This window comes from Leptopilina heterotoma, unplaced genomic scaffold (assembly GCF_015476425.1).
Source record: "Leptopilina heterotoma isolate Lh14 unplaced genomic scaffold, ASM1547642v1 Lhet_11, whole genome shotgun sequence".
Lineage (NCBI taxonomy): Eukaryota > Metazoa > Arthropoda > Insecta > Hymenoptera > Figitidae > Leptopilina > Leptopilina heterotoma.
The window spans coordinates 2,920,322-2,940,580 of NW_025110829.1; the positions used below are offsets into that span (position 1 = coordinate 2,920,322).

General features: G+C 27.2%; 2 protein-coding genes across 2 annotated transcripts; one reads left to right on the top strand and one right to left on the bottom strand.

Annotated features, from left to right (window-relative positions):
• Nucleotides 1–6,420: 6,420 nt before the first annotated feature.
• LOC122504071 (DENN domain-containing protein 10-like) lies at nucleotides 6,421–9,504 on the bottom strand. Its single transcript, XM_043614966.1, has 5 exons — nucleotides 9,408–9,504; nucleotides 8,619–8,815; nucleotides 8,021–8,452; nucleotides 7,830–7,947; nucleotides 6,421–6,730 (listed from the first exon to the last, which is right to left on the bottom strand). Exons 1-5 carry the CDS (start codon nucleotides 9,445–9,447, stop codon nucleotides 6,456–6,458), a joined length of 1,062 nt encoding a protein of 353 aa, XP_043470901.1. The 5' UTR covers nucleotides 9,448–9,504; the 3' UTR covers nucleotides 6,421–6,455.
• A 386-nt stretch (nucleotides 9,505–9,890) lies between these two features.
• On the top strand, nucleotides 9,891–18,606 carry LOC122503851 (eukaryotic translation initiation factor 3 subunit A). The gene is made up of 6 exons (XM_043614600.1): nucleotides 9,891–10,089; nucleotides 12,313–15,138; nucleotides 15,221–15,272; nucleotides 15,398–15,494; nucleotides 17,957–18,192; nucleotides 18,340–18,606. Exons 1-6 carry the CDS (start codon nucleotides 10,041–10,043, stop codon nucleotides 18,446–18,448), a joined length of 3,369 nt encoding a protein of 1,122 aa, XP_043470535.1. The 5' UTR covers nucleotides 9,891–10,040; the 3' UTR covers nucleotides 18,449–18,606.
• Nucleotides 18,607–20,259: the final 1,653 nt, after the last annotated feature.

Genomic DNA, 20,259 nt, shown 5'->3' on the forward strand with positions numbered 1-20,259 from the left:
GGTAGTGGTCCCTTAAGAAAATCAACAAATCGTAAAAGTTCGCACTGCGCTTCGGGAGAGTTCGGCAAGTTGAACGCGGTCAACTCTGCTTAAACCGACAAAATTCAGCGATTAAAATATAAACTTAATTCAACCGAGTTGAACGTGGTTAAGTAGATGGTGAAACGTACGCAGAGACTTGATCTCGTTCAACTCATACTTTGAACGAGTTCAGTGCTTGAACTAGTTTGGTGAAACTGGCCCTAAGGGCCAGTTTCACCAACTGGCGGTTAAGCTTGGTTCAACTGAACTCGTTCAACTCTTGATCGTCAGAGTTAACCGCTAGTGCGTTTCACCAGCCTAATCCCAGTTTAAAATGAACGCGTTTAGTTAATCTACATTCCCTAGAATTTCCTAGTGGTTATGGCGCTTAAATCTAACCACGGAATGTAAATAAACAACTGAACTAACCTAAAATATAAATGTCGCATAGGTTCTTTTGAGCTTAATATCTATTATTTTAAATTAAAACCTTAATAAAAAATGAGTAGTGGAGTAAAAAACAAGTTGTTCTTTTCATGATCATTTAGCTTCCACAATATAATATATACCAATTGCTTAATTTCTTATTCTAGAATAATTATTTAAAAGTATTTAAAAAAATTTCAAAAAATACAAAATTTGAATTTTTTGTTAAAAATAAAAATATCGTCCGATTAATTTTATAAATATTGATAAAATATATACTTTATATACATGAATCGATTCGTTTTCATGGCAGAAATACAATTTTGACAAGAGTAAATGAAAATTTTAATAAAGAAAAAAGTTATTTCAAAAATTACAAAATTTAAATTTTTTGTTGAAAGCAAAATTAGACAGAGAGAGCCAAACTTTTTTTAAAGTCCTTTTTTATATTTTCTTAATTTAATAACATAATAGTGCATACATATTTTGTGATTGTGGTGTAGTAGATCAGATTTGTAAATTTCAATACGAATGTCAATTAAATGACCATTTAAAATTTGTAAAGGCTTTTATATGAATATTTCTAAACATTTGTCAGATTTATTTTTCTTTTGTTAAAATCCTTCTTTCTTTATATTTTTTAAATTTAATTTACATTTAATAAAGTTAAATCTGTTGAAACAAAGCATCTACATGCAATATTGTTTTGATAGTGGGTCAGTTTAGGATAGAATGCTTTGTATATATAATGATTCCACTTATTTTGTTAAGTAAATAATACACTGAATGTTAATTAATTTTTTATACCTATAGGTAGTGGTCCCTTAAGAAAATCAACAAATCGTAAAAGTTCGCACTGCGCTTCGGGAGAGTTCGGCAAGTTGAACGCGGTCAACTCTGCTTAAACCGACAAAATTCAGCGATTAAAATATAAACTTAGTTCAACCGAGTTGAACGTGGTTAAGTAGATGGTGAAACGTACGCAGAGACTTGATCTCGTTCAACTCATACTTTGAACGAGTTCAGTGCTTGAACTAGTTTGGTGAAACTGGCCCTAAATGTTCAAATACACCATTGACAGATATTCGTGCCATTTCTCTTGGAGGGAAAATGAGTTTATAACAGAGGGACAAATTAACCATCTTGAGAAATCCCTTCCTTATCCGGCGTGAAATGAATAAATATGGCAACCTAACCCTTAAATTAAATACATAAAATGTCAGAAAAATAATTTCGCGCGCATCAGATCGTACACATTTTCTGCGCAACTTTTAACCCTCAGATATAATGGGAGAGAATATACAAGTAGATTTCCATTATCAATTCAAAATTTATTTTAGAAGAACTATTTAACTCTCTTCACAAGCAAAGGAAACATACACTTTTTGAACCTCCGAATTTGACACTCCAGTTTTCTCAGTGTAAGATACATTAAACCTACATCTTTATATTCCCGAAAAAAAAATTTGTATTTCCAATTACAACCGGAGATTTTGAATTTTTTGTTGCGCCGTGCGCCGTCTGCTCGTTTGCCGCGTCAAGGCGCTAGCACAGCTCCTACTGCCTGCCTGCCTGCAGGTTGACATGGTAACACATAAGAGTAAGAGAGTCAAAAAATTCAAATTAAATGTTTTTTCTCTCTCACTCTTATGGCGCCTGCCTGCGCAGGCAGGCAGTGAGGTGAGAGTGTACCTTTATCCATCGCTGTGATAAATGCCGCGGTAAACGAGCAGACAGAAATCCGAATTTAAAATTCCATACCTTTTCGATGATTTTTAGGTCAAATTTTTACGAAATTCCAGTGGAATTTTAAATCTAATTTTAATATTTTTGGGCACTTTAAAAACACTTTACTTATTTAATAGTCTCCACCCTTTGGTAAAAATTCTAAAATTATCAAAATTTATCAAAAATTCGAAAAACCGATTTTTTTAAAATTCAACAGTTTTTCTTCTCTTTGATGGTATTTAGCTTTATTATTTTTGGGCTCTTGGAAAATACTTTACTTATTAAATAGTCTCGACTCGTTGGTAAAAAATCTAAAATTGTCGAAAATTATCAAAAATTCAAAAACAGGGTGTCTACAACTAATCTGAAAAAAATTTCCCTGACATTTCCAGGTTTTCCAGGCCTTCTAAAATTTTTTTCCAGGTTTTAAGAATCGACATAATAAAAAATACATTGCTTAAATTTTATTTGATAACACTTTTAAATGACGTGGGAGAAGTATTTACAACGTTTGTCATCAACTTTTTTTAAGAAAGAAACTGTTTTTCACTCAGAAAACAATATATGTTACGTTTACAAAATTATCCTTTTTTAACTTTTTGTTCAAGAAATATTGTAAAAGTTTTATGAAGACAAAAGTTTGAATAGAAAATTATTTTTTCTTTTAAATTATTGGAAACGTCACCAACGTTATAAATTATGAATATAAAATGAACATTTTTAAAAAAATTATCAGGGCTCGAACCAGTGACACAGTATTTAAAAATATGTACTTTACGGACCAAAAATGAAAACGAACCATTTACGAACAAAAATATCAGCAGTCCGAGTCAAATAAGAGAACATTTTACTTAAAATTATTAAATTAAATTTTTCACAACTATAAAACATGAAGATATCAATAACTCCAAGTCTTCGACTCGGAGTGATAGATTTCTTCATGTTTTCTAATAATTAAAGATGATCGAGTGATAAAATCATTATCAATTCAATTATTGTTTTCAACAATTTTTAACTAAAATTCATCTTTAAATCACTGTTACGAAATCTCAATTATTCGTAAATTCTTCAATTCAATATATATTCGAAAATAAAAACTTCAATTAAAAAAATGCAATTAATTATAAAACTACACGCTATACGGCTTTTAATATTCAATTATTATCTAAAATTTTAACTGAAATTCATTTTTATTAGAATTCAATTACAGTACGGTCGCGCTAATCCGACACCTGGTTAATCCGACACTCCTTGTAATCCGACAACAATCAAGATGACCGTTTTCCCCCACCTAAGATAAGTGGGGGGCGCGACGGAAAACCTCAATATGTTAAAATAATTACACTTGCTAGTATTTATCGATTTATATATTAATATTTTATTATATAAAACAATTCAATTGTTATTTACTCATTTTATATAAATATGTAGTGCTCAAATAAACAAATTGAAATAAAGAATGATTATATAAAGATTATAACTATGGATATACAAGTCTAAATGTCGGATTACAGAGTATATGTTGAAAAATTTGTCCGAACTACAGAGGTTTGTTTAAGTACTCGGTAATCCGGACAAATCGCTAATTCGACATTTTCGTGCAAAGCAAATGTCGGATTAACGCGACCGTACTGTATTTGAAAACAAAAATAAATAAATTATTGAATTATTGAATGTTTCTTAAAATTTAATTCTCATAAAGAATTGTACCAACAAATTTTTAAATTGATGACGAATTTCAATAAAATTTTAAAGAATAATTACATTTTTCGAAGAATTCGATTAAAATTGTATTAAAAATAATTGAAATTCTTTGATGATTTTTATTATTTATGAAAATAATTGAGTTATTGCAAAAATTTTTATTAAAATGTTTAAAAAGAATTAAATTATTGTGAAAAATTTTATTATTTTTGAAAATAATGGAATTCTTCATAAGAATTTTATAAAAATTGCTTTAAATAATTAATTTTTTCGAAATGTAAGAAATATTATGAAAATTTTATTTTAAATAATTGGATTCTTCTGGAAAACTTTATTTTTGAAAATAATTGAATTTTTCGATTAATTGATTTAAAATAGTATTGAATTTGTAAATAATTGAATTCATGTTAAATGTTTATTATTTTATGAAAATAATTAAAATTTTTTTAAATAATTAGATTGTTTTGGAAAAATTTTATTAAAATAGTAGACATTGAAAAACATTGAAATGAGGAACATTTTTGAAAATAATTGAAATTTTGCCAAGAATTTTGTTAAAATTTTTGAAAATAATAGAATTTCGGAGAAGAATTTTATTATTTATAAAGATAATAGAAATTTTTACCAGAATTTAAAAAAATTTTTGAATATTTTTTACTAAAAATTTGTAAAACTAATTGTGGGCTTTAAAAATATTGTTCAAGAGTATTTCAAGTCTTGATGAAAAAAATTCCCTGACTTTCGAAAAAATTCCCTGACATTTCCAGGTTTTCCAGAACATTTTTAATTTCCCTGACATTTCCCGGTTTTCCAGGTTTTCCAGGTGTTGTAGACACCCTGTAAAAATCCGAATTTCTTAAAATTCAACATTTTTTCTTCTCTTTTATGGGATTTAACTTCATTATTTTTGTGCTCTTTTGAGAAATACTTTAGGGGAAGTGCGCCGGTTGTGGGCACCCTCCGGTTGTGGGCACCCCTACGTAAACTTCGACGGCAAGCAGATTTTACTGATCTAAGTATTGCAAGTCGTGTTCGTTGACAATACGGACTTTTCGTATTGATAACGAAACAAATATATGCATTTGTGTAATAGCTGTGAGCATAATAAAGAAAATTTGCATTAAATAAATAAAAAAGTAATTTTGTATTGTTTTCGAAGAGCAACATATGGGTGTAGATTCGTTCAGAAAAAAAGGGTTTAATTTTTTTTTTGCAGTGTTGTTATTATATTTTGTGATTTACCTTCGTGTTTAACCAAAATCCTGCATCACAAAATGTGTTGGTCTTTTTAAAAAATGACTGTCATTCCCGGTTGTGGGCACCTTTATGTTAAGGAGGCTCTACCATCTGACAATGATGAGGACTACTGTCTCATCTGTCTAAACTTTCTGCCAAGGAAAGTGACAGCCGCAAACTCCATTAAATGCGATGAATATAGTCGTTCAGTGCATTAGAAGTGCGTTATGTTATGAGTACTAGCTACTTCACATGCAAGCATTATGCTTTTGTTAGCTATGAGCATAGTGTGAAAACGTGTCATCATTTTTGTTCTTTATCCCAGCAAATTCTCTTAAAATAAAGAAACTTTCATTTCTTCTTTATTTGTGTTGGTTTCCTTTAATATTTTTCCATTTTTAGCGGATTTTTCAAAGGTGCCCACAACCGGGTAGAAAATTTTTTTTGTCAAAAAATTCCCATTTCACTAAATTTCTAATAAAACTTTTTTATTTAAAGGAATCAATTTAATTCCTTCACTGACAGTCACCTTAGACCTCTAGCTTTAAATTCGTACACATATATTTGTATAATATGCACATGGACAAATGTTATGAGGCAAAAACAAAAGGGTGCCCACAACCGGAACACTTCCCTTACTTATTTAATAGTCTCGACTCTTTGGTAAAAAATCTAAAATAATAATTAATAGTAAAATTATGAACGTAAGGAAAAATTTAAATACATATATTATAAATATAACAATTTTACAATTTCTAAAATAATTTTAACAATTAAATAATTAATTAAATTTAATAATTTTTTTAACTACTATAAAAATTAAATTCATAAAAAACAAATTCGTAAATTTACCAAATATTTTTACGTAAAAAATTATTTAATTACTTACAAAGGATGCAAACACTTTTATTAATTGTTTGCTTCTAATAAACAATATTGAAAAAATGTACAAGTAATGACTAAATATAATGTATTTTATAATATTGCATTTTATTCAATTTTTATGGACATTGGTATAAAAAAATTTAACAATTTTTTAAATAATAAAAAGTATTTAAAATAAATCTATATTAAAGTTAGATTATGAATAATAAAACAAGAAAATTTGTAAAAAATATTTATTTACATATTTAGCACTGTACATTGTATAGAATAAATTATTAAGTATTAAAAATGATAAAATTCGTGAAATGTATTGTTTTTTTTCATTCTAAAAAGAAAATGATAAAATTATAAATTCGATTATAAAAATTTTAAACTTTAACAAGAATTAATCAATAAATAAAGATTTTTTTTTAAATAAAAAATGTTTCCGTCATTAATTTTATTTGTGTCAGTACTTACTGTACAATTACAAAATTTTCAGCAATAGCTAAATTAATAAGAAAATTTTCTACTGCTGCTGCTAAATTTTTTTCTTTTATAATTCGAGCACTTATTGTTTTTTTCTTTTCCTTTGTCTCCGATTTTGCAATCGACGTCAATTGACTGAGAAGATCTCGTGTCTTATCCGCAATTTCGGTTATTATTTGAGCTTCACTATATGTTTGATTTTCACTTAGTTGCACCAAAAAGAGTGCAATTTCTTTGTGAGTTTTCGTCATTGTCAGACTTTCTGAAAATTATTTTTAAATTATTAATAACAGATTGACCTATATTTCAAATAATCTGATAAAAAAATATTTCAATAATTCAGGGTGGTCACAAGTTTCAGTTTATCAATTTCCCTGACATTTCACTGACAATTTACTAACAATTATTTTCCCTGACAAAATTTTTTTACAGGAAAATATGAAAGTTTACGGTAAACGAGTGATATTTATGAAATTTAATAATTTCTAAAAATTACAACTATAACCTTTCCTAAATTCAATTATTTTCTATAATTTCCAACTAAACTTTATCTCTAAATCAATTATTTTAAATAATTTTCAGAAAGTTCTTCGAGAATTCAATTATTTAAATACGAAAATTAAATTTTTTAGAATAATTTAAATAATGTTATTATTTTTTGGATGTATGAATTTTCGGAAATATATAATTGAAAGTATTGATAATACTAAATTTTAAAAAATTAGATGCTAATTTTCATTAATTTTCATTTTTAAATTTACGTTTAAAGATTTTTTATTCAAATTTTGGATAATTAAATTATTTTGAAAATTTGCAATTAAAATTCTTCAAAAGTTGATTTTCAAAAATTTTAACAAAATACTTGAAAAAAATTCATTATTTTCAATTAAATTTTACAAAATTTTAATTATTCATTAAATCTTTTTAATTGTATATTTCAAAAATTAAAATAAAAAAATGATTCAAAAGTAATTTCTGAAATATTTTTTCTAGTTATTTTTTGCACTATCAACGTCGAAATGAATTATGAATGAAAAAAAAATATATATTTTTGCAATATTTTGGAAAAAAAGTCGAAAAAGTCGCAATTTTTAAAAATAAGTCGAAAAAAATCTGAATTTTCTAAATTTCCCTGACAAAAAAATTTTTTTTCCTGACACTTCCCTGACTTTATTGACTTTACTGACATGTCGCCATCCTAATAATGAATTGAAAGAAAATTTTTCCAATTTTTGAAATAAAAATTAAAAATTTTTGAAATTAAGATTTAAAAATACATTTGTCAAAAATAATACTAACTTTTATTATTAATAATAGAAAAATAAATATTTATTGAATGGACAATAATTTGTTTTTTTTACCTTTAGCATGATTAGCAACTGTAATTTCTCTCGCTGGCAGATTTACAAGCAAATCGTACAATTCTGTTTTCGACGAAATTGAACTATCAGTGCATCCCATCACATAATATTGATGGCTCTATAAAATATTAAAAAATTGTTCATGATTATTATTTCCATTATTGTTATTTTTTAGAATTCTATTCACTTACTTTTAATTCTAAAAGTTCATCTTCAACTAAATCAACCCAGGGTCGAAGATAAAGTGAAACTCGATGATGTGTCATTAAAGCAGGAAACGTTTGTATCCATTTTAATAACTGTTCGACACTATGATGATAAACTATAATTTTCTTTTTAAGTAAAAGAGCAGTATAAATAAGTATTGTCTCAAGTTCAAATGTCTTTATCAATTCCCTTACGTTGGTATTTAATTTAGACAAATTTGTATTAAATTCATCAGAAATAAAACTACCATTTTCTGAGAAATTACATGAGCCTGTCGTATAAACGAGTATGTAAATTTTAAAAACCTCAACAGGACTTCCTGTTTTACAGTAAGTTTTACTTAAAACGCGACAAAGAATTTCATATTTTTGCGGATGAAATTCTCTACTAAAAATGACAGTTGCTACTTGTTTCACCTACGAAAACGAAAAACAATTTATACAAAATTATCTACATTTGTTTGTATAAATACATTTAAATGATTTTAAGCAAAGAATAAAATTTTAGAAGAATGAATGGATTACATGGATGCATGTAAATTAAAATTATAAAATGAAACTTTAATTTTAGATTTTCACTAACCTTGGGTAGTGTATTAGACTCAAGAATATCGCTGCAATAAATATAAAACCATTCATTTTGATGCCTTGAGAATACAAAAGAAAGTCCATTACTTTTTTCTGATTGTAAATTATATTTTCTGGTAACGATTGTTTTTTGCGACTCTGTTACTGCCGGATATCCCCAAGTAAATAAATTAGCACCATTGCAGTCTTTTTCTGAAAAAATAAAAAACAATAATTATATTCTTTCAATAGTAAAGAATAAAAATATTCCATTTGTTGCTAAAAATAACAATTCAATTTAAAATCAACATACTGTCAAACAACTTTAGGTTTTAATTTATGTAAAACAGTTATATAATTTGAAAACGAACTATTTAATAAAACTAAGACCCAGAAAAAGATTTAAAATATCTATTTATAATTTAATAATAAATAAACTAATTATATATTTATGTCATACAAATATTATTCTACAGGCATTAGATTTTGAGGTTATAACCTATAAAGTAAGATACTATCTGACGATTAATATGAAATCAATATTATCACTATTTTTACTGATTAATGTTAACTTGATAGTAAATTTAATCGAAAATATTTAAACATAACATAAAAGTTTAAAATGTAAACAAAAAGCGACTAAAAAATCAAAACAAAAAGTGACACTTGTATATGCATGTTTAAATAAAGTATTCATTCTTACCACTTGGACTTTGGTAAAACTAAAAAGTCGTTTTACAATATTGTTAACTTTAAATTAATAATTTATTAAGTGTTTAAACATTTAAATTATTAAAAATTTTACCTAATAATGCACAAGATATCAATTCAGTGAGAGGCGCCATTTTGAAATAAATTTGATCACGTGACCATTGGGGGCGTTTACTTCGAACATTAAAGTCCAATCCACACTAGTCTTTAATTGGACAAGTTGTATATTTTTTAAAAAAGAATAAAATGTTTACAACAATTTTGAGAAATTAAAAAATAATTTATATTTTTCATGTTAAAATTTACATTTCTAAATAATGACACATGAGCTAAATATGAGACATTTTATAAATTAAGTTATTTTTTAACTTCATTTGGACATCTTTGCATTCAACGTATGAATTTTGCATAAGACTAATTTTCAATTAAAAAAAAACAAATTATCATTTTCTACACGTCATTAGTAGTAATTTTAATAATTTTAAGATTTCCATAGCTATTTAAAATATCCAGCTATTGTAATAATTGTCAACTTCTTTGTAAACTTATACTGATTTGACTCACGTTTACGACTCGGTCAGCCATTTTTATTTAGTGTCTGCCTTTCATCCGGTACACGCGGTATACTTATACTGTCAGAAAATTGATAAATTCTGATTTTATAGTGCATTTTTTGGGCTTCCTAGTGTTGTTAATGCAAAAACAGTGATTCCACTATTTTGACGCAATGGCAAGATATGGGCAAAGACCCGAAAACGCCCTGAAAAGGGCAAATGGTAAGTCCAACCTTTACACCACATGACAATAATACAACATGGCTGAAAATTCTTTTTACACAAGTAGCCCGACCCCATTTGCACTTTAAGACTTATTCAATATTTCCTATGTTTTTCTTCTAAAACTATTATTTCTGCTTTATTTAAGAAATGGAGTGATCCTTTTTTGACCTAATTTATTTAGCAAATTGCTTAATTACAATTAAATTTAACTCATAAGTTTTGGCATTTGATCAAGGTAAACGTTAACAGCAAACATATGCCTCGTACATCATTATTTTCTAGAATAAAATATGTATTCAAAAATCGAATACGATAAAATTTTTATGTTTTTTTTCCTTCTTTGTATTAGACAATTTACTATTTTTCTACTAACGTTATCATTTTTGTTCTCATTGATATGCATTGAAAGTAATTGTAGAAGGAATTCATGAAAAAGCAAATAAAAGCTTAGAGTGAGAGTTAGAAAAATAAAATAAAATTGCAATGCATTTCCGTTCTTATTTGAATTGAAATTTGATATTTTACATTATGTAGTGTACTATTTTATACTAGTGATTTATTTGACTTACTAATATTTACTAAAATCAGTTTTATTAACTAAATTGTTTTTTATTGACTTAGTTATTTGATATATGTAATGCAAATATTTGAAGATAAGCAGATATTTTAAATTTTATTCGGTCTGAGGATTTGAAATTTTATTAAATATTTCAAAGACAATTGAGGTTAGAAAACTTGTTAATTTATTTATTACTTTTTAAAGAAACTAAAAAACATTTATTTCAGGCTTCGTACTCATTTACTAAAACCTACTATTTACTACTTTTTTTACGATTTGCTACTACCTATTTTAAAAAAATTTTATTATACTTCATAAGAATTCAATTATTTTTAAAAATTTTGATATAATTAATTGTTTATTAGAATTTAATAATTATTTTTAATACATTTTTAATTAAATTTTGAACTTAATTATTTTCAAAAATTTTAATAAAATTCTTCGTAATAATTCAATTATTTTTAAACAATTTTAATAGAATTCTTTGTAGAAATTTAATTAATTTCAAAAAATGTTCGAAATTCAATGATTTTCAAGATTAACTATTTGAATAATATTCCCAAAAAGAATTCAATTGTTTAAAAATAGATGTTAATAAAATTCGTAGCAGGAATTCAATTACTTTCGTAAGTTATAAAATTCTTTGGAAAAATTCAATTATTTTCAAAAGAATTTGAATCAAATTTCTTAATGGAATTTAATTACATATTTTTAAAAAGTTTAACAAAAATTTGTTGATAGAATTCACATATTTTTCAAAATTGTAATAAACTCTTTAGAAGAATTCAATTATTTTGAGTACAATTTTAATAAAATACCTCCTACGAACTTAAATTTTCTTCGAAACAGTTGTATTTATATTTTTACAAATTTTATTTTTTGTCTAAAATTTTCATTAATAATAAAATTTTCACAGGAATTCAATTATTTAATTAGTTTAATTAAATTACAATTATTTTTAATACAATTTTAAATAAATTCTTCGAAAAAAGCAATTATTCTTGAAAATTTCCTTAAAATTGTTCGAAAGAATTTAATTATTTATAAAAATTTTGACAAAGTTAAAGAACTTTATCAACATTTTTATAAATAATTGAAAAATATAAGTATTTAATTTTAAGAAATATTTAATTATTCAATAGTTTATTTATTTTTGTATTTAAATAATTGAATTGTCGTCGAACTTTCGAATAAGAATTGATTTAAAATTCAATTTCAGTACAAATTTTAGATAATAATTGAATATTAGAAGTGTTTTAGTATAAATTTGTAGAAATAATTAAATTTCAATAAATTTTTAAATTGAAATATTTGAAAATTTTTATTCTGGTAATACTAATAAATAATAATGTTTAAATTTTTATTTTGAAGTAAAAGAATTGAAGTTTGAATAATTTTATTTAAAGATTTAAAAAAAAGATTGAATTTTTTAAGAACTACAGTTATAATGTTTAGAAATAATTAAATTTCAAAAAGGATTTACCTTGAAATCATTTCAAATTTAATTTTTCGATAGCGACTTTTTTATTACTTTTTTCCAGTCTTAAAGATACTTTTTGTTACTTTCTTAAAATTAATTATCTGGTACGAAGTCTGTTATTTTTACTATAGTAATTATTATTTCAATTTGATTATAAAATAACTTTTTTCGTTTTTTTTAGAATTCATCGAAGTCGGTAAACCGGCAAGAGCTTTAGACACTCTTCAAGAAGTCTTCCGGAATAAAAAATGGACATACAGCTGGTCCGAATCGGTTCTCGAACCGATTATGTTCAAATATCTGGATCTTTGTGTGGAATTGAAAAAATCCCATATTGCCAAGGAGGGTCTGTTTCAATATCGGAACATGTTTCAATCTGTAAATGTTGGAAGTTTAGAAAATGTAATTCGTGGTTATCTCCGTATGGCTGAGGAAAAAACTGATGCGGCACGAAAGCAAAGTCAACAAGCCGTTATAGATATTGACGACCTTGATAATCTCGCAACACCCGAAAGTATATTACTCTCAGCAGTGAGTGGCGAAGACGCGCAGGATCGAAGTGATCGCACCATTTTAACACCATGGGTGAAATTTCTCTGGGAATCCTACTGCCAATGTTTAGAATTATTAAGAACAAATGCTCACGTCGAGACGCTCTATCACGATATTGCGCGCATGGCTTTTCAATTCTGTCTCGAGTATAATCGTAAGACTGAATTCCGTAAACTCTGCGAGAAATTGCGCAAACATTTGGAGGATATTTGCAAACTCCCCCAACTTGTGTCAAATGTGTCAATAAATAAGGCTGAAACACAACAACTTAATCTCGAGACACGTTTAAATCAACTCGATTCGGCAATTCAAATGGAACTTTGGCAGGAAGCCTACAAGGCAATTGAAGATATTCACGGTCTTATGAATCTCTCAAAGAAAATGCCAGTCCCAAAGACAATGGCGAATTATTACCAAAAACTTGCCATGGTCTTTTGGAAAGCTGGCAATTATTTATTCCACGCTGCGGCTTTATTGAAACTTTTACAATTGTCACGCGACATGAAGAAGAATATGTCCTCAGAGGAACAACAACGTCTTGCTAATCGTGTTTTACTTGCCGCTCTATCGATTCCTTTGCCTTCTGCTCATCCCGAATTTGATCGCTTCATCGAGACTGACAAGAGTCCACAAGAGAAAGCTCAGAAACTTGCAGTTCTCCTGGGTCTCAATCAACCACCCACGCGTGTCTCTCTTTTGAAAGATATCGTTCGTCTAAATGTCATCAATCTTGTTTCCCCACAATTGCAAAACTTACACTCTTGGTTGGAAGTTGAATTTCATCCCCTCGAGCTCTGCGGTCGTGTTGACTCAGTCATTCAAACTCTACAGGCCGATGAGACCAATCCCTTGGCTCAATATGTTCCCGCACTTCAAGACGTCACACTCGTTCGTCTCGTTCATCAAGTCTCGCAAGTTTATCAAACAATTCAACTTTCTCGTTTATTGGAACTCGCCAAATTCACCACCGACTTTCATTTGGAACGCCTTCTTGTCGATTGTGTTCGCTACAATGACATGCAAATTAGAATCGATCATCGAATGACTTCCATTCACTTTGGCGTTGATTTGTCCGAGGCTCAAAGGGAGGATCATCCAGATGGTCCAATTTTGCAGGCAATGCCGTCTGAACAAATTCGCTGCCAATTGGTTAACATGGCCAAGGTGCTGCATCGTTCCATCAATGTTATCAATCCCAATAAAAAGAAACAAGAGCGTGAGAAGTTGCGCAACGCAATGGTGAATTATTACCACGAAACCAAAAACGACGAGCATAAGATAATTTTGGGAAGACATAAAATTATCGAAGAGCGTAAAGAATATATTGAACATATTAATACAGTACGTGAGGAAGAGGAATTAAGACGACAGGAGGAGGCACAACGAGCATTAATGCTTGCTGAGCAAAAACGTCTCGAGCAAGAGCGCGAGGAGAGGGAACGTAAACGACATCAAAGTGAAATTCAACAAATAAAGGATCGCCATCTTAAGGAGAAAATGCAACAGATTTCACAAACAAGTCACGGTCAGAAGGTCCTCAAAAAGCTTGATGAAGATGAAATAAAGAAATTAGACGCCGAACAAATTGCAGCTCGCGAAGCCGAGGAATTACAAAAGGAGCGTAGGGAAATGCAACAAAAATTAAAATCACAAGAGAAGAAGGTCGATTATTTGGAGCGTGCCAAACGAATTGAGGAAATTCCCCTTCTAAAGAAGGCCATGGAAGATAAATTGGAATTGGCGAAACAAAGATGGGAACAACAAGAGCAAGAGAGAATTCAAATTGCCATTGAGGAACGTCAACAAGCTGTCGCTACGAAAGAACGTATGGCAAGAATGAAAGAAGATCATGATATATTCTTGGAGAAGATTCTCGCCGAACGAAGCAGTATTTATCATGAGAAATTACGTGAATTTGAAAAGAAATTAAATGAAGCTCGCGCTAGAAAATTATTGGAACGTAAGGTTCAAAGGAAGGCAGAGAGAAAAGCTCAATGGGAGAAGGAACGCGAAGAGGCTGCGGAACGTAAACGACAAGAGGAATTAAGAATCAGAGAGGAGGAAGAGAGAAAACGATTGGAGGAGGAACGAGCACAGAGAGAGGAAGAGGAAAGAAAACAACGTGAAGAGAAAGAAGCCATTGAAGCCGAAAGATTGGCGAAATTGAATCAAATTGCAGAAATCGCCAAAGCTAAGAACGAGGAGATTGAGCGAAAACTAGAGGAGCAAAAACAAAAGGAAAGAGAGAGTATGAGAGAAAAACCAGAAGTTTGGAGAAGTAGTGGCAGTAGATTCGAAAGAAGTGATCGTGACAGAAGCGATCGTGACAGAACCGATCGCGAGAGAAGTGATCGCGACAGAAGCGATCGTGATAGAATTGATCGCGACAGAAGTGATCGCGACAGAAGCGATCGTGACAGAAATGACAAACAAGAAAGAAGTGACACCAGATCAAGTAATTTTCTTTTTCTCTCCATATTTAACGAATTTTGCCTCATTTACTTAATTTATATTTAAAACAAATTTTTTCTCTACAGTGGAATCCTGGCGATCGGCATCTTCAGCTCCAAAAGATAATGATGATAATGGGTAAGATATTTTTAATCTATATAATTATAAATAATATACTCGATAAGTGTAATTTAAAAAAATTAAATTAATTACTGAAACAATTGAATTATCTTTGCTATCATTTTAACTGAATAAAATTACAGACCTAGGCGGGAAAATCGAGATGACGATGACAGAAGGGATAATTCTTCGCGTGATGATGGCGAGAAACGCTTCCAAAAGAGAGACTTAAGCAAATTGGTAAATGTAACTTTCAAATTAATTTTTAAGTACAATTATTGCAGGCCTCAGATATTACGACTTTTTTCCACTATTTTAAAAAAAATTAAACTATTTCGACTTTTTTTGCAAATATTGCAGCAAAATAGCACTTTTTAAATATAAAATGCAACTTATTTCGATTATTTTAGTGTAAAAAATAACTAGACAAATGTTTCAAAAATTATTTTTGAATAATTTTTGTAAGATAATTAAATTTTTTAAATATATAATTAAAAAATGTTTGAATAATTGAAATTTTGTAAAATTTAATTGAAAATAATTGATTTTTTTAAAGTATTTTATTACAATTTTTTGAAATCAACTTTTGAAGAATTTTAATCGCAAATTTTGAAAATAATTGAATTCACAAAAATTTTAATGAAAAATTTTCAAGTGTAAATTAAGTAATGAAAATTAATGAAAATTAGCTTCTAAAAATGATATCAAAATATTTTTTAAAGAAGTAATTCTTAGAATTGTATTATCATAGGTTTTTAAGATTCAATTATTATCTTCGAACAAAGTAAATTAAAATTTTTTTAAATTTAGTTTTTTAGACTTACTTATTAAACTTTTGGAAAAATCATGTTCATATTTTTAATTAAAATTCTTCAAAAATTTTATTATTTTTTTATATTTTTCAAAAATTCAATTATATTTAAAGGGTTTTACCAAATTTCAATAATTGTTTGGAAATTTTTCAATAATTGAAAAATTATTATCTTTCAAAATATTTTTCAAAAATTAATTTAAAGAATTTTTTATATAACATGAACAGTTGCAGTTACAATTATTAGAAAAAAATTGGATTTTTGTATTTAAATAATTGAATTCGCAAAGAACTTTCGGAAAATTGTTCAAATTAATTCTGCCGTCCTGATGAAGAAAGCCGGTACTTGCATTCATCAGGACGGCAGAATTGATTTAGAGATGAAGTTTAATTAAAAATTGTAGAAAATAATTGAATTCTCAAAGAACTTTCGAAAAGCTATTAAAATTAATTGATTTAGAGACGAAGTTTAATTACAAATCGTAGAAAATAATTATAATTTTTAGAAATTTTAAATTTCAGAAGATTTCAAATTGAAATTTAAAAAATTTTATTTCCCGTTGAAAAACAAATAAAAAGTATTTAAATATTTATTAAACAAAAGTACTCAAGTTTCGAAAAATTGAATTTAGAAATCAGTGAAAGTTCAGGGAAATACAAAATAAAATTTTTGTGATAACACTGAATTAAATAAACGATTTTTTGGACTTTTTTTCTATTTTTAATCGACTAAAGCGACTTTTTTGCGCCTTGAAGTCTATCTGAGGCCTGTTATTAAAATATTGATTGGAATATAATCTGAAAAACAATTGTTAAGTGTTTTAGTTTTTATAAATAGAATTTTTGAATTTAAAAATTTTATAATAATTTTATAAAAATAATAATAATATAATAATATAATAATATAAAAATAATAATAAAATAATAATAATAAAATATAATAATATAATATAATAATATAATTTTATAATAATTTTATAATGTTTTAATTCTAATTTTATATTTTCAGAATTTTATAATTCTAATTTTAAGAAAATAATTCAAAATCATTCATTTTTTTGTTTTATGATTTAAAAAAGAACAAAAGTCTTGTTTTTGCGGGGATCACAATTTGTCGTCACCTATTCACCTTTTTTTTATCTATTTGAAATTTGATCACCTATTTTGATTAAATTTTAGATGTAATTTATTTCAAAAGCTGTTGAATTCACAATGTCAAATACATCAAAAAAATGCAGGATTTGTAAAAAACAATTCATTAGCTTAAAAAGACATTTTTGTAACATTCCTAATTTTAAATTAACAATTAGAGTTAGACTTTTTTCGAAATTCAAGATTCAATTATAAATAATCAATCAAAATTTACATTCATTTTAATTCTGATTTAATCTTAATTCTTCAAAACAAAGAACGCTGCAGGATTTACATTAGTTTTGGCTCACAGTCGATTTTTATGTAACTAAGATATTTACATTCTGAACAAGAACTTCGAAATCCCAAAGTTACAGAAAAATCGATTCAAATTTTAAGCTATTTAAGCTTTAATCTTTGATAAAAAAATTACAATTATTTAATTATATAATCCTAAAGTTCGGAACGTTCAAATGAACGAAAGCTTTTTTATCTTATCATTATAAGGAAATAATTATTTATAAAGTTTCTAAATGTAAAATGTAATTTTTTATTGCAATCAATAATTTATGAAAATATTTTTAATAAAAATTTTTCTTTCATTTGAACGAAAAAAAAGGATTTTAATAGATTAATTTTTGTTTTTTTACTATTGCTGATGTTTTATTGAAAAATTGCAATGATTGCAATGATTATGTTGTAATTGAAAGAAAACGAAATTAAAAACCATAGTAAAAATTAGTAATTAATTTAATATTAGTCTAGCGGCGGTTCATGGCGCGATAATCGTCCATCAAATCGTGAAATGCCACCACGTGGAAGAATGGATGATCGTGAAGAACGTCCAAGAAATGTGGATCGTGACAATAGAGATGAACGTCCACGAAATGATCGTCGTAATTTTGAAGAATCATCGCGAAGCGGTGGCGGCGGTGGCGGTGGCGGAAGTTGGAGATCCGCGAAAGACAATACAAGAGACTCGAAGCGAGATGACCGGTAAATATCTCATTCTCCATTAAACTCAAAAATTAAATTTTTGTGTATTTCAGACTTTGTCAAAAAATAATGAATTATTTTTCTTCATTTATTGAAAAAATTTACAACTGTTTTCTTTAATTAAATGAATTGTATTTTTCTTTTTAGTCAAGACGATTTTGACAATGCAGATGAAAAACAACAAGGTCGCGACGAAAGAAAGGAAAACCGAGCACCCGAGGATGATGACGGTTGGTCAACAGTTCTTCGTCGTTAAAATAAAATCTGCATACGAATTATTCAAAAGTTGATTATTATTGTTTTACGTGGAAGAATGAATGAATGAACGAACAGAGGAGTACTTTGAAATTTTCGATACATTTGGTATGTTCTAATAATTTTTATTTCCTTTATTTACACTTTTAGAAAATTTTGATTTTGATTTTATCGAGAATTTTTTATTTTTTATTCTTCAAAGCAATAAAAAAAAACGAATGATTCAAAATAATGTATAATATTACAAATTTACACTAAAGAAAATGTTTTTGATCAATTGACAACAAAAGAAAAATAGTATCTTTAATTTGAAAATGTTTCCTGCTTTTTTTTTCTTTCTCTCATTGGAATTTTATGAAATTAGAATTTGAAGGAAACAGAAAAAAATCGAAATTTTAAATCAAAGATACAATTAATATAATTTTTTTTACTATACGCCTGTGTAAATGTTCGTCAAACAGTCTATCGACGATTTGCGTTTTTTCTGTTAAATCAAGTCTCTTGGGATTTGATGGATTTTTCAGAAGTTATAAAGGCACTGCATGCTACTCACGTAAATCTAGCAAAAATGCAGTCTATAGTTAGAAACTAATTAAACTATCTTCACAGAAATGAAAAATAAAATAAACTTTGATATTCAAGGGAGCTGGAAACTTTCTTGTCAATAAAGTTCTCTTGTATCTATAAAATTTTTAATCTTTTCATACACTTTTTTTCCTCATAGTTCGCGTTTATTTGCAAATTATTAATACTAGCCAAACAATCCGCGCGCAAGCGCGCGGGAATGTTGTATGGAACTGCTTATTTTAAACAATTTGAAACCATTTCATTTTAAAATTTTTTTATAGAAATAATTATTATTACCTAACAAAAAGATGTAACTAATTAAAGGTGGAAGAAGTTAACAATTATAGAGAATTAAATTTTCATTTAATATTATTTTGAAACTTCAAAGTTTACAAGAAAAATTTAACAAATTCGAATTTACATTACTGGACCTAAACTATGGCTAGAATAATTCCAATTAATATCTGGTTCATAAAAATGAATTTAATTCACAATTAATAAAAAAAATATCCACAGCCGATAATCAGCAGGAGGTGAAAAATTATTTTTTGAGCGAATTTTATCTTTTGCATTGCTTATTTTAAACAATGTAAAGCCATTTTAATTTAAATACTTTTTAAAGAAATAATAATAATAACACACTAAACAAAGTTTTAGTTGAAACAGCGATAAGTTTCTCTAGAATAGCGGAAGTATTAATTGAAGCACTGAAAAATTTCGCTAATAATAAGGTGAAATCTGTAGTTTAGCCTGGTAAACATTTTTTGTCGTACATAACGAAAAAAAAAATTAAATTAACATCAGATTTTCTAAAGTCAAAATAACGAATTCAACATAGAAATTAATTATTATCTCAAAACTTTACCAAATTCACCCCAGAAATCACTGAATCCGATAAATTAGAAGAAAGTCATACAATGGAAGCTCTATTTTGAATTTCTAAAATTTAATGTTAAATTTAACGCATTAGAAACAAATTTCAAGTGAATCCGATAAATTTTGTTAAAATACTATTACTGCTGTTAAACTTTCTTGTAGTACAATTGTAGTAAAATTGAATCTCGCAAAAATTGTTATATATTTTATACTTTTACTAGCACAAATAATGCGCGCTAAAGCGCGCGTGAAGTTTCTTATTTCACTTTTAACATATATAACAATAATGTAATTTTTAAATTACATGTCACATGAGAATAAGACTTAAATTTTTATTCCGTTAAACATGTTATATTTTAAGGTTGACTA

Bases quoted from the DNA above. Each gene is read 5' to 3' on its own strand.
- LOC122504071 (XM_043614966.1), bottom strand. From the start codon at position 9,447: ATGGCGCCTCTCACTGAATTGATATCTTGTGCATTATTAG. The intron at 8,816-9,407 runs GTAAAATTTTTA...TTATTTTTTCAG, and splicing joins GATATCTTGTGCATTATTAG to AAAAAGACTGCAATGGTGCT. The intron at 7,948-8,020 runs GTAAGTGAATAG...AATATTTTATAG, and splicing joins ATGAACTTTTAGAATTAAAA to AGCCATCAATATTATGTGAT.
- LOC122503851 (XM_043614600.1), top strand. From the start codon at position 10,041: ATGGCAAGATATGGGCAAAGACCCGAAAACGCCCTGAAAAGGGCAAAT. The intron at 15,273-15,397 runs GTAAGATATTTT...ATAAAATTACAG, and splicing joins AAAGATAATGATGATAATGG to ACCTAGGCGGGAAAATCGAG. The intron at 18,193-18,339 runs GTAAATATCTCA...TTTTCTTTTTAG, and splicing joins GACTCGAAGCGAGATGACCG to TCAAGACGATTTTGACAATG.